The 14,051-nt window shown below is 38.9% G+C and overlaps 1 protein-coding gene across 1 annotated transcript in view; it reads left to right on the forward strand.

The window, feature by feature from the left end:
* Positions 1-5,531: 5,531 nt before the first annotated feature.
* TMEM178A (transmembrane protein 178A) overlaps positions 5,532-14,051 on the forward strand; it is a 120,840-nt gene continuing 112,320 nt past the window's right edge. Inside the window, exon 1 of the mRNA XM_089681776.1 lies at positions 5,532-6,500. Coding sequence (XP_089537902.1) covers positions 6,080-6,500 — 421 coding nt within the window. The 5' untranslated portion in view covers positions 5,532-6,079. The remainder of the gene's footprint in view (positions 6,501-14,051) is intronic.

Genomic DNA, 14,051 nt, shown 5'->3' on the forward strand with positions numbered 1-14,051 from the left:
GCTTTCAAAGTGGTCATTGGATTTCAGGCTCCTGTATGTAGCTAGGCTCCCAAAAAGTCTCACACATGTGGTATCCCCATACTCAGTAGAAGTAGCAGAATGTATTTTGGGGTGTAATTCCACATATACCCATGGCTTGTGTGAGAAATATATAATTTAAATTACAATTTTGTGTAAAAAAAAAAGGTTTTTGTAATTTTCCAGAAACTTGTGGAAAAAAATAAATCTTCCATGGACTCAAAATGCCTCTCAGCAGATAGCTTAGGGTGTCTACTTTCCGAAAAGGGGTCATTTGGGGGTGTTTGTACTATCCTAGTATTTTAGCACCTCAAGGAATGTGATAGGCAGTCAGAAAGTAAAAGCTGTGTAAATTCCATTATCTATATCATAGTTTGTAGATGCTATAACTTTCACACAAAGCAATCAATATACACTTTTTGATTATTTTAAACCAAAAACATGTAGCAGAATACATTTTGGCCTAAATTTATGATGAAATTTTAGTTTTTTTGGATATTTTTTATGATAGAAATGAGAAAATATCGTTTTTTTTCGAAAACATTTTTTTTTCTGAAAAACTTTTCTGTTTATAGCGCCAAAAATAAAAAGCGTACAGGTGATAAAATACCACCAAAAAAAGCTCTATTTGTGTGAAAAAAAGGACATAAACTTCATTTATGTACCATATTGCATGACCGCACAATTGTCAGTTAAGCTAGTGCAGTGCTGTATAGCAAAAAAAATGGCGGAATTTGAAATATCTATACCATAGTTTGTAGAGACTATAACTTTCACACAAAGCAATCAATATACACTTATTGGGATTTTTTTTTACCAAAAACATGTAGCAGAATACATTTTGGCCTAAATTTATAACTAATTTTGAGTTTACTATATATTTTTTATAGCCGAAAGTAAAAAATATTGTTTTTCTTCAAAATGTTTGGTTTTTTTTTGTTTATAGCGTGAAAAATAAAAAGCGCACAGGTGATCAAATACCACCAAAAGAAAGCTCTATTTGTGTGAAAAAAAATTTGTAAATTTTGTTTGGGTACAGCATTGCATGACCGCGCAGTTATCAGTTGAATCGGTGCAGCGCCGAGTAGCAAAAAGAGACCTGGTCATTAAGGGGGTAAATCCTCAGGAGGGCAAGTGGTTAAAGTTAGTTAGTTCCTTTATAAAAGTGAGCTTTTGTTTCAGGGTGGTGGTATATTGGGGGTTTTATTTTTTTGTGGATGTTTTATTTTATGTTGATAGGGCCTTTTTTAAGTTTGGAATGCTAAAAGCACAACAATCAATTGTTGCTGGCTATCTGTTCTTGAAGCTGGCTTCTGTTTGCAGTGTCCAGTTGGAGTCGTTTGGATTGAGAAAACCCTAAGTGCAGAAACTATGTGCACCTAAACCCCTCACATTCTATCACTCACATTTAATGTACCCAAAAATCCAAAATAGGTTTAGCTGATGTATACTTAAGTTTTATATTTCTTGATTTCCCTGTCAACCATTGGCTCCTATGGACAATCGGTTGTTGGTGCTCCTATATCTCTCCTGCAGTTGCTACAGGCTGACACAGGGGAGCAGGATCACATGACTGGACTTGGGCAAAATGAAAACAGGTAAGTATATACATTTTTCTTACACAGATTAGGTGTTAGGAGGGAGTATTTTTAAGATGCTAGGTATAGACTGGAATTCCAGTTTAAAGATTTTGTACTTTTTTCATGCCACATTTGAAGCTGCATGAAAAAGTCCCAACCTGTTGTATAGTATTTTGAGAAGATTTTTTTGGCCTTGGTATATGTCCATTTTTCCAATAGCTAGCAGAATAGCCCCTAAAATGGATAGAATTTTCTAACTGAATTTTACTTCTATAGACTTCTATGGGCTTTTCCATTAACCTCTGGTTTGCTAAATTTCAAATCTTTTGCAAATGGAACCCATGCAGATTTGCTCATGCCTATTCCAGGCAAGTGTTTATTGATTTTTTTTTTAAAAATGCACCTGACAATACTGTATACTCTACATGTGACCAGTTTGTTATTATTCACTATTTTAAGTGTTAAACTAACCCATGAAGGGTATCACAACAGATCCACCTTAATAGCAGTACTTCCAATATAAGCGAGCATGTGGCTCACTCACCTTACTCCCATAGGACAATGGTTGTGAATTGTGAACATGTGGGCAGAGAAAGATTGCTTATGTAGCACCCTCCTAGTCGGGTACTAGGATGTGCATAGTTAGATTAAGCTTAACCAGGGGTGGACTGACAACTCATGGGCCCCCCGGGCAATAGGGGATCATGGGGCCCCTGTGTCCTCACCCACACCCAGAAAAGCCTATGAAAAAGGTACTAGGGGCATCTCATGGGGCCCCCTACTGACCCAGGGCCCTCGGGCAGTGCCCGAGTTCCCAAATGGTCAGTCCGCCCCTGAGCTTAACTGTATTTCTCTTGCTTACCAGAGAAACTGTCAGGTAAATTCAGTGTGGTATTCTGCTTAACAGACTGCTGTGATTGATTAGTCAGGTCTGCTCATGCTGCTCTGGTGCTGTTGGAGTTTGTCTCAGTTCTGGGCTCAGGAAGCTATAAGAGTCTTCCAGAACTTGGGAAGAGGCTAAGCAAATGAACAGCATGAATATGGATAAAACCCTGGCCAATTACAAGGAAAGGCAGTCCCATTGCATGCTGGGAGTGGCATTTATGTTCTAGGAGCACATGGGTTCAGGGTCTTTCCCAGGAGTGGATTGCACCAACAAGGCTGGAGGCAGGCTGCCTCGCCTGGCAACTGCTGCCATGCGGCCTCAGGTGGGTCGACCTCAGGGTCTTACATTAGAGAGAGTGACCCTGGTTCTTCGGTAAGCTGACTGAGGGGAGCTGTCCGCCAAAGCTCTGTCTGGTATCACTGGAGGGCTTCACCTGGACTATTGGAAGGAGGCAACCATTCTGTCCTTTAGCCTCGTGAGAACTGACATTGAGGAATTTGGGAACTCTGTGTACTTGCCACCTTCCCTGGTGCTTGATAGTCAGTGTGGGTCTAGAAAAAAGGTGACAATCGCTAGTGTTCTGAAGAGTACACGTACTGTAAAGGACTTTGCCTTGTTACGTTACCTTTGGGCTGTTGCAGTCTGTTGTAGCTGGCTTATTAGTTGAAGAGCTCAGCCCTGTAACTACTATTACGGCTAAAGGGACTTTGCTCACTCCTAAATCACTTATTGCTATATGTTACAAAGAGAAATCTACTATCTATTGTCTGCCAAGATTTCAACAGTGTTCAACTAAGAGATCAGTTAGATGTCCTCATTGTGAATAGTTCTGATTTGGAGTATCCTACTACAATTCCCCATTCCTATCCCCAGTTCTACAATAAACTCCATGGCAAAACATTCCCTAGACTGGTCATGGAAGACAATGAGCTGAAGTGGGTGAGAGTATTTGGCTGAAGAAATATACTGTTCCTGGCTGAAAGGCAAGTAAAGGGGAGCCCGTGGACAACATACAAGTGGCTCCTTCGGGGGGTATCGCTACACTTACACTTTGTAAGCTTCAAGCAGTGACCTATCCTATCCTATCCAACCCCAGCCTCTCTTCTGTGTTGCTCCTCTGAGATTCTAATCCATCCATTATACCAAGCATCATTACTATATACTCAGATGTGCAATCCTTTCAACATATACCATAATTTTCATATGTACCTACATTTGATGCTAAAGATGGTGCTATGTGCCCCTTCCTCTGTCAGTTTTTCTTTTTCTATATAATAGTAACTGTAATTTGAATTTACCAGATTGTATTGTTTATTGGAGATTTCTCACTATCCTTCAATCTTCATACAGCCTATATTTCTGTACCTTTTGTCTATAATTCAATAAAATCAGACTGAACAAATAATGGACCACACACCAAAGATGTTCAACTCCAGCCCAGAGTTATTGCAATGACAGCACACTGCTTACACGCCAAAAGTAACACCACCCAACATGGGAGTAAGTGGCGCGGTGTCATTCAATAAATCTTTAATGTGAAGCTTGTTATTTGGATGGTGGATTGCAATTAAGAAAGAGTGAACATCCAGTTGATTGCAGGGAATCAAGGAGAATACAGACTGGCCTGTAAACGGTGGAAGGGGTTGGGTTGTGTTTAATGCTGACTTTTATCCACCTACAATTGGTACTACAAATGTTGCAACAATTTTTATTTACCTCCATAACAGACATGTTTGACCCCTTGGAGCCCAATTCAATAGGACAACGAACAAATGGGGACTTCAAAAGAACAGTAAATCATAGTAACCAAATAGATTTCCAAATAATTCAGTAAAGAGATTTATGAATTACAGCTTTGCACTATTATTCTTTAAACATTGTATTTTCTGTATCTTACTGAATGGATCTAATGGTATTTCAAGGAAACATTTTTCTCAATAATTTTATATATCTGAGCCATAAAAAGTTAATCTATTTTTAACCTAATTCGTACTTTCAAATAATTATGCAACTGAACAGTTGCTATTTTCCAGTATACTGGATAATTTCCCAAAACGATGCTACATAATTCCACCAGGTATTATCTAGTTATTGATCATTTGTCATGCATACACTATTTGATGTTCACAACACAATGCTGAATTATGTAGGTTCATTTCATTACGTATAGGAAATGTGCACACAATTGCACTCTGCTCTGTAGCAAATGAGTGGGGGTGCCATTAAGAATTAACACATCGGCAAAACACCTGTATCTACCAGGGTTGTGGACTTCTTTCCCCAAGTTTCTGTGGGTAGACCATTGAACTGAATGGATCAGTGTTTTGAATAAAGCCTTATTTTTGCTACAGAAATTACTTGTTTTCTTCCTCATTATAAGTGTATGATGGCCCCTGAATTTTTCTAAATTATTTTTCCCTGCTTTGTTCGATTTAACTTACAAAGCTGCATTAGCAGTAGTTCTGTTATTACTCGTCTAGCAGACAGGGGATTGATAACTGATTGCCTGAGCACCTTTCTTGTATGTATGCTTCCTCTAAACATTACATATCAGATATACCATATTAGGCAAATATAGATACAACCAAGCTATTATTCAAAAGGCACAACCCCACTAATGCCAGCTTACTTCAAACAGTGCATACATTTATTCATTTTTAGAAGGTGGTTTTCTAGATAATATAGATGTTCACCTTTGAAATCACAGTCATAAATCATAGCCTTTTCTAAAATCATAGACTTCAAAACCTGTATAACGATATTGATTGCTATAATGAATAATGATCAGGCAACTGTTATGACATAATATATTGCTGATCCCACTGGTAATTTCATAGAAAAGCTGTTAGAGTGTATGACTTCCTGTTTAATTATTGTTACAACTGAAATGCGTAGAAGCCTTATGTCACGGAATTGATGCTCGCTGTTTTATTTCTTCTAAATTGCTGTGTTATTTGCGTGTGACCTTGTCATACCCTGGCTAGATCTGGGAAGGGCACATTCTGTGGGGAGTAGATCATTATTGTGATTGATTAGACTGTACATTATTCATTCACTTAGCAGGTATAAATATCTCTCTACTTGATTTAGTGATTTGCAGGAGAGAGGCGAAGAAGAGAGGAGAGAGAGAAGTGAAGGAAGCAGAGGGAGTAGAGAGAGAGAAAAAAGCAAGGAAAGCAAAGGGGGGAAGATGATGCAGTAGGAGAGGACAGTCAGAAGGAGGCAACTGAAGGAGGGAATACAGAGTTTATGTCTGCATCAGAAAGCTGCTGCTTCATGTAGTCTGTTCACAAGCAGGCGGTGAGCTTGCAGTATACACAAAAGGCTGAGTTGGCTGTAGGTTGAGTCCTAGTTGAAGCATCTTAGCTGTTCATTTTGTGACTGGAGGCAGCCTGAAGGCACAGGGAAAATGACATTTTGGTTTAGGATATGGAAAAAAAGCATCTAGTGTGTTGTGGAGGTTGCAGATCACAGAAGGGGTGGCTTAATGGCTGGAGAAGCACAAACAGAAGTGAGAGGAGGGGGGTGCGTTGCCTGAATCAAAGCAGCATCATGCCAGCCAGTGTCGCCTTGGTGTGATGCTGCACAAAGAGACATGGAGACAAGAGGCTTGGTCACTGCTGTTAGCCTGGCTCTGAGCCTTTTATCCTTGATTCTTCTGGTCACGGCTATATTTACAGACCACTGGTATGAGACGGACACTCGAAAACACAAGGAGATCTGTGACAGCCAGGGCAACTCAGACCCTACAGACCAAAAGAACAGACTGATGCCCCTTTATCAGCTGCCCTTCCGTGGGGACTCTTCCAAGAACCGCAGGATGGGTCTTTTATCTCCGGCTCCAGCTGGAGGGGTCAGGGAGCCGGAGGATCTACTGGAAAACTGGAGGTCTCTATTGGGACTAGGGGTATTGGAATCAGATTGCGGACGCCCTCTTTTCTCTACCTATTCCGGGCTGTGGAGGAAATGCTACCTTATGGGAATTGACAAAGACATTGACAACCTCATCCTGAAAGGTAAGCAAAAGCAAACGAGGTGTCACTAGATGCTCTGCGCACATGTGACTTTCCCAGGAAATCCACAGAAATGGCTGATGAAATGGGGAATGCTGAAAATATAAACATAGAAATGTTATATTATTTTAGCTAAACCTTATCTGGAGCGTTATCACTATTTGTAGCCCATGAAAATTATATTCACAAATATTTAAAAACAGCTGAAATTTTTTTTATTTTAAATACACTTTGTTAAGTCGTGTAAGCTTACAATGTATCAAACTTTCCCAGGATCCTCTTTTTAATTACATAATGATTAATTATTGGTGTAATGACATCTTCAAGTATTTCCCTGGATCCCCACCTTTAACCTTTGGCGCAAGAGTTCTCACATTTATTACTGTCTAATAATGAATGCTCTCTTGAAACTTTACATTCTTGCAGAAGGATCCTAGTGTTTGAATTTTTTTCTGTTTAGGATAAAGTAGTAGCTATAACTATTTACGCTTTAATTGTAAATGTAGCTGATCAGAAAAATATAAAGCATGTCAGAGGTTTTCATTTTTTAACCAGGAAAACAGGCCCTATAACTATTTATGTCTTCTACATTGATATTTTGTTACTGTCATTTGTTACTGTCATCCAATCATTTATGTCTGCTAATTCTCTCTGGATCCTTGGAATACTTGCATTGTTATAGGGAGACAACATGGTATGTACTGTATAGATGAACAGCACATAATCAATATATTAAAACTGATGCTAATGAGCTTATTGCTGTGTAGCTACAACAGCTGATCGCTTTAACTTGTTTGTAAGCCAGTAACTGGAACTACTTTAAAATCCGCTTATTATTGAATTGTTTCAGGTTTTTAACAGGTTCCTTTGAGCTAAATGTGTATTTTGACCATTTGCATACTTTTAAAACTTGATTTAAATTTTTTAAACCAATATGTTTGTAAGTTCTTACAAGATTCCTGCCTGACAGCCATTGTGTCTATAGTTCAGTTAAAACACATTTCAGGTGCTGGTGACAGTTTAGATCCACCCGAACAGAGCAGAAACAGGAGTCAGTGATATAGTATTTTTATAATAACCTATGAGCACGTTCTATTTATACAGTGTTACTACAATACCCTATGGTTCCATTCTATTTTATGGTAAAATTAGTGGTATGTAGCTATTTAAAACCACTTAACAGACTGGGGTACATAATTGTTGCCTAGCTACATATCATAAATGTATTCACCAGCCATCTGCAATTTATGTAATGCTAGTGCTTGGCAAGTGGCTGTGCTGATGCCAATAAATTCTCATTGTATGTGTAAGTCGCACAGAATCTATGTTTGACACCCAGAACCTGAGTTAATGGCGTAGTATGTCCTGCATGCTAGTCTAAACTGAAGCTGGCATCCTTAGGAAATGGAGCAGATAATTATGATAATTAAAATAAACTGGATCAAAGGACAAACCGAAAGAATGTATTGCCTAGTTATGAAGAGAGAAAAAAAGAATGACACTTGCATGCTAATAAATGTGTTATAATTCTAGCAATCATCTGGCTAAAAGGCTGCTAAAAATATAACTTGCCAGGAGAGAAATGACCTGTATACCCCTTTACACAATTAAATCTCCACTGTGTCACATCAGTGTAATTTACCCTTCATTAATGCCTGGCAGGACTACCAAGTTCCTTAAATGATGTTTAACCTTTTCCAGTAGTTACCTGCTTTACAATATGCATTTGTATCTATCTAGTATCAATTTGTGAAGTGTTATTTATAAAACCCCATTTGCAGCTCTAATTTATATACAAGTACAAAGAAGCAGAACTGTTCATTGCTATACATTGTTTTGCATTTGCTATCTTGTTGAAATAGAAATTAGGGTCCTTACCTAATTTTACATAGAGGTAATTGCAAAGTCCCATATGTCATATTCAATTACTCATTTACAGTAAATAGTACATTGCATGCACAGATGAAATTATAGTATGAATATCTATAAAGGCATCTACAGTAATACTGGCTGCAGTACAGTTAATCTTCAGGCAGATTTTTGGCAATCAGATATGATGTCCTTACTTTACAGATGTTTATGTATCAATGTAATTGCTTAGTGCCCTCCAAAAATGCAGAAACTGCATAATTGTCAGCACAGTGCAGCTTGAAACAATGTAGTAATACATTTAAATTTGGAAGGTAAAGTTACAGCCTTTGACAGGCAGTATACTGGTTTATTCACAATAATGTAAAACAATTTTTTCCCTCTAATGAATGAAAACGTACTTTTATGAAAAAGAAAATAATTCCAAGTCTTAACTTGACCTACATAAATACACCAACTTAAAAAGAAAATACATTCTTGCGATCCTTTTGTAAATATCAAGCTGCAAGAAGGGGTCTGTAGATTAAAAAGCTAGGGGTATTAAGGCTGGAATTCTGTTGTTATTTTACTAAATATATGTTTTAACTTTTTTTTAAAGATATGCTGGTCAAAAGTTGGAAATTAAATTGGAACTAAACCTTCCTATCCTTTACAGTCATGGCAGCTGCCATCTTAGCCTTTAATCTGCAGTTGCCATGGTGCTGCACATAAGATCAGCTATGGTACCAGCCATTTGAAGGCTTGGCAGTTCGGTTGAGAACTAAGATAAGCATACTAGTAACTTTATCATTCAAGGCATGACTTCAGTGTAACTGTTTTGGGAAACAGTTAAGGCAGTACTAAACCCTCCTATCTTTTAAAGCCAAGGAAGCTGCCATCTTAGGCTCTGTTTGATCTGCAGTTGATGTGGTGCTGCACATGTGAGAAGTTATGACGCCAGCCATTTGAAGGCTGGAAAGTTCAGTTGAGAGCACAAACAACTGTGACCGTTATCATTCATGGCATGTCTTGAATGTAACTGTTTTGGGAAACTGTTAAATTGGTGGGTTTAGTTCTGCTTTAAGAAAACAATACAAGCTAAATGTTCTTTTTTTCAAAAGTATGGCATGTTTAAGCATTGTTTAACAAGTGTGCCAATTTGAATCCATATAGGTGTTCTTTTATCATGCAGTGGTAAATGACCGCTGCTCATTTCTCTGGCATTTTCAGAGAAGACACTTCTCTTAATGCCTTTTTATGAAGCGGTGTAGATCAGTTCTCCGAATGGAAGGGAGAAGCGATCTACAAACGCTGGAAAATGGCTGCTTTTTCCAAACACCATTTATTAAGCAGCGGTAAATTATTGCTGCTTCGTTTGCGGTTCCTCAGATTCTCCAGCTCTGAGCTGGAGAATCTGGAGGGAGAACACAAATCGCCAGCGAAGGGCTGACATCGCTCCTTCATATACTGGCCATCTGTGTGCTGAGATGATCAGTGGAGAACATGTTCTCCGCTGATCATCTCTGTTTGCCAAACCACTAATGATTGGAGATCAGCAACGATCCTCAGGATCGCCGCTGATCTCTGTTTCATAAAAGGACACCACAATTAGGTGTAATAATCCATTAAGGTGTTACTGAACTGGCTCTGAACCACTGACCATAAAGAAACACATGAGTATTCTTAATAAATATATTTAATGGCAGGGGCGGACTGACCATTTGGAAACTCGGGCACTGCCCGAGGGCCCGGGGTCAGTAGGGGGCCCCATGAGATGCCCCTGGTACCTTTTTCATAGGCTTTTTTGAGTTTGGGCAAGGACACAGGGGCCCCGTGATCCCCTATTACCCGGGGGCCCCATGAGTTGTAAGTCCACCCCTGTTTAATGGTATCACACTAATTAATTGGCTTGTCATTTTTGTGCTTGCCTAGGCCCCTTTTCCAATATTCACTGGTAGTTCAACATCTTCTGGGCATTCAGGAGGTGATCTTGTTGCCTTCTGAAAGCAATTTTTTTTGTCTGTTTTTCAATTCCAAGTAGGATTTTGTGTTTAAGAACCATGCTACAACCACAGGTCAAGCCATTGGCTCATAGTTGTGGTGCGGTCCCATTTGACTTTCATTGGAATGTGTGACAGGTGGTGCCACTAGTCAAGCTCGACAAGCTATGTGGCCGTAGAATGTGTATCGCCCTGTTCATCTGCCATGGTAGGTTTTAGGTGGGTGGTGGTGGGGCAGTAAAAGCATAGATCAATTGCCTTTTTTTACCACCTCACTGCTGTCCACGTGAAAGGGGCCTTAATCAAGCAACAAATTTGATGGTGCAAGTTTTAGGATCTATTTTGATTTGATTTGCAACATCTGACCAAACTATTATGTTAAGCCCTCCTTTATAAATTGCATTAAAATACACATGAATGCTAATGAGGCTAAATTGTTCGTGCATTATGACACAAAATAATATAACATACTTGCTTTGCTTATAAAAAAATATTATCTCTAAATATCTTAATATTGTCTTTTATAAAGTGATCACGTGGCCATTATTTCCATTTTGTGTCCTTGGATAGTAGGGATAGGGAGTGGAAACTAATTAAGACAACGTTACACAGAAGGGGGAGCTCCCTTGCTTTATGGAAACAGCTTCAGAGTCCTTATGTTGTAGGTGGGAAAACAGGGGTGATTAACATTCCTAGACACTCGTTACGTATATATTGATGTGCTATCTGTAAAGGAAAGGCTTGGTAGGAATGGATGTCAGCAGGAATGACTGAAATCCCTAGACACACTCTCTTGCAGGCTGTGATGGGGGGGGAGAGAGCATCAGCAAGAATCTGACCACATAAGTACAGGCATGTCGTTTGCTGGCAAGGCTTCTTATATTACCCAAGCAGGAAGGCAAAATGCAATCTGACTATGCTAGGGCAGAGCTGCTTCAATAACTAGTGTGGTCAGAATATAACAGGAAGGGTATGTCTTTGCAGAAGACTAGCAGGATCACCAACTATTTACTCAGTGTTACAGATCAAAATGAATTTCATGTATGCACAGTTTAGCTTTGTGAGGAAAAAAATAAAGTAGTCCCCAACTTTTAGCCTTAGGGGTATATACGGTACATTTTAAGGCCTCATTCCCATGGGCATTCAGGGGCAGACTTCAATTTCCTGAGGCTCAGTAGGGTTTCTCAGGATCTGTGTTCAGGAAGCCCCATACAAATCAATGAGAGGCTGACATTCATGGCCATTTGTATGTAATCAGACATGCAGCGATTACCTGTGGATGATTGACCCTAGATGCAAAGTGTTTGTATCCAAAGCTGGTCACCCACAGGTGATCTCTGCATGTCTAATTACATGCAAATGACTAAGGATGCTGTCTGCCTGTCATTGCTTTGTGTGGAGAACTCCAGTGTGCAACTGTTCACAAATACCCCGCTGAGTTTCCCACAAGAAATCATATGATCTTGTGTTCACATTTAAACACATAACAAGCATTAATATAGTCAGCGTTTTTCATTGTGTGTGTATGCTGGATTTTATTTTTGTCACTTAATGTTTTAATCTGCATGCATTTAAATTGTATACTTGCTGACAAATAAATAAATAATATAAATACATTTAAAATTGTCCAGCAAGTCAAGTGAAACATTGTTACGCTTACTGAAATGGGTTTGTGTACCAAAGGCCCATTAATAATTCTAAATCATGTAGCAAGTTAATTAAAGTGTAACGTAGTTTGACAGGAATGAGGGACATCGTTTTCATAAAAAGTTTATGAATTGACCATTGGGGGCATTGTACACATGCAATGTACTTTTTCATATAAAAGATGTATGTCACATTGCCATAGTGATTTTTGGCCATGGTTTTTATTATTGGGCATTTGGTGGGTAATATAGATTTTGTTAATTTGTTTGCATCTCTAAAGTCTGTTATATTCTGATAAGCAGGATTTTTTCTTCTAATGATTTTTGTTCTTTGTTTCTATCGACAGACTCCAGATTATAAAGAATCTATTAGCCACTTTTATACAGCTTAGTCAAAATAAAAATTGACATATGTTATGCGGTCTGTCACATCATTAACACAGCACTTTTTTTTCTCCAAGTTCCATCTGTTATACATTTTCCCCTATTGATCCTGCCAGTAGATCTGTTAATTTATCTGCTTCCCGTAATAGGTAAAATCACAAAGTAACATTGTCACCTTGTGGACTGAGTTGTCTTAGATGGACACATAGGGATGTATTTATAACAAATGTGCAGAGCTCTTTATTCTTATAAAACTGCATGTACTTTTGTTCTGTGCGAATCTGGAAAATACTGCACAATGGCCACTAGCTTAAGAAGAAGATCATAGGAATGATGTAGATCAGTGTTCGTCAGATGCGGCCCTTTGCTTGCTTTTATCCAGCCCTTGGGGCACTGTTTCATCAACTGAAACCATAAATTGGGCATAATTTACTCCACTGATACCAATGAAGGGACACAATTCCTTCCTATGATACCAATTACAGGGCACAATTCTGCCCAATAACACCAATGTGGGGCACAATTCCACCAAAAGACACCAAAGAAGGGACATGGTTTATTCCCACTGACCTTTTCTACTCCCAATGGTCACAGACCGGCCCTCCTAAAGCCTGCAGGAAAGTAAACTGGCTCTTTGTTTAGAAATTTTGGAGACCCCTGATGTAGATCATAGTAATTAAATACTTATTTACTATGTTCATTACCTTCATCTAGTGGCCATAATGCGGTATTTTCCTGGTTCGCTCTCTTTTGTATGATTGAAAAACAACCTGGAGAGAAATAGCCTAATAACCGTTTTTTATGCCCCCATTCTCACAGAACAAATGTACATACAGATACACAGGAAGAATAGCTATGCAAAATTAAAAAAAAACACCCCATAGTTAAAAAAAATAAAATGGGCAAGGCACACAATTTAAAGTCCAATATCCTTTGATGTACTTTTAGATTAAGGAATGAAAGATTCTCTAAAATGTAAGGAACAATCCCTTCTTTGACAGCTGTCAAAAACAGGTAACCCCCATTATAACATTTTAACTAACCTAATTGTCTAGTGTCAATAGTAAAATTTTGACCTCACTTTCTGCCTCAGTAACAAAGACCAGACTGAATGGAAAGAGTGACCCTATCAAGCAGGGCACACACAGCAATAAAAACCTGACAGAGGTTCTAATCCTTCTATACCCTATTTAGAACTAAATAAAAATGTTTTGACCATATATATATATATATATACACATACATATATACACTATATTGTCAAAAGTATTGGGACACTGCTCCAAATTATGTGTGGAGTTGTTTTTCAGGGGTTGGTCTTGGCCCCTTAGTTCCAGTGAAGGGAACTCTTAAGGTGTCAGCACACCAAGACATTTTGGACAATTTCATGCTCCCAACTTTGTGGGAACAGTTTGGGGATGGCCCCTTCCTGTTCCAACATGAATGCACACTAGTGCACAAAGCAAGGTCCATAGAGACATGGAGAGCAAGTTTGGGGTGGAGGAACTTGACTGGCTTGCACAGAGTCCTGACCTCAACCCGATAGAACACCTTTGGGATGAATTAGAGCAGAGACTGAGAGCCAGGCCTTCTCATCTGACATCCGTGCCTAACCTCACAAAACATTCCCATAGACACACTCCAAAACCTTGTGGATAGCCTTCCCAGAAAAGTTG

The sequence above is a fragment of the Staurois parvus genome, unplaced genomic scaffold (genome assembly GCF_062004578.1).
Source record: "Staurois parvus isolate SC_StPar_1 unplaced genomic scaffold, SC_StPar_1.0 ptg000277l, whole genome shotgun sequence".
NCBI classification, from domain to species: Eukaryota; Metazoa; Chordata; class Amphibia; order Anura; family Ranidae; genus Staurois; species Staurois parvus.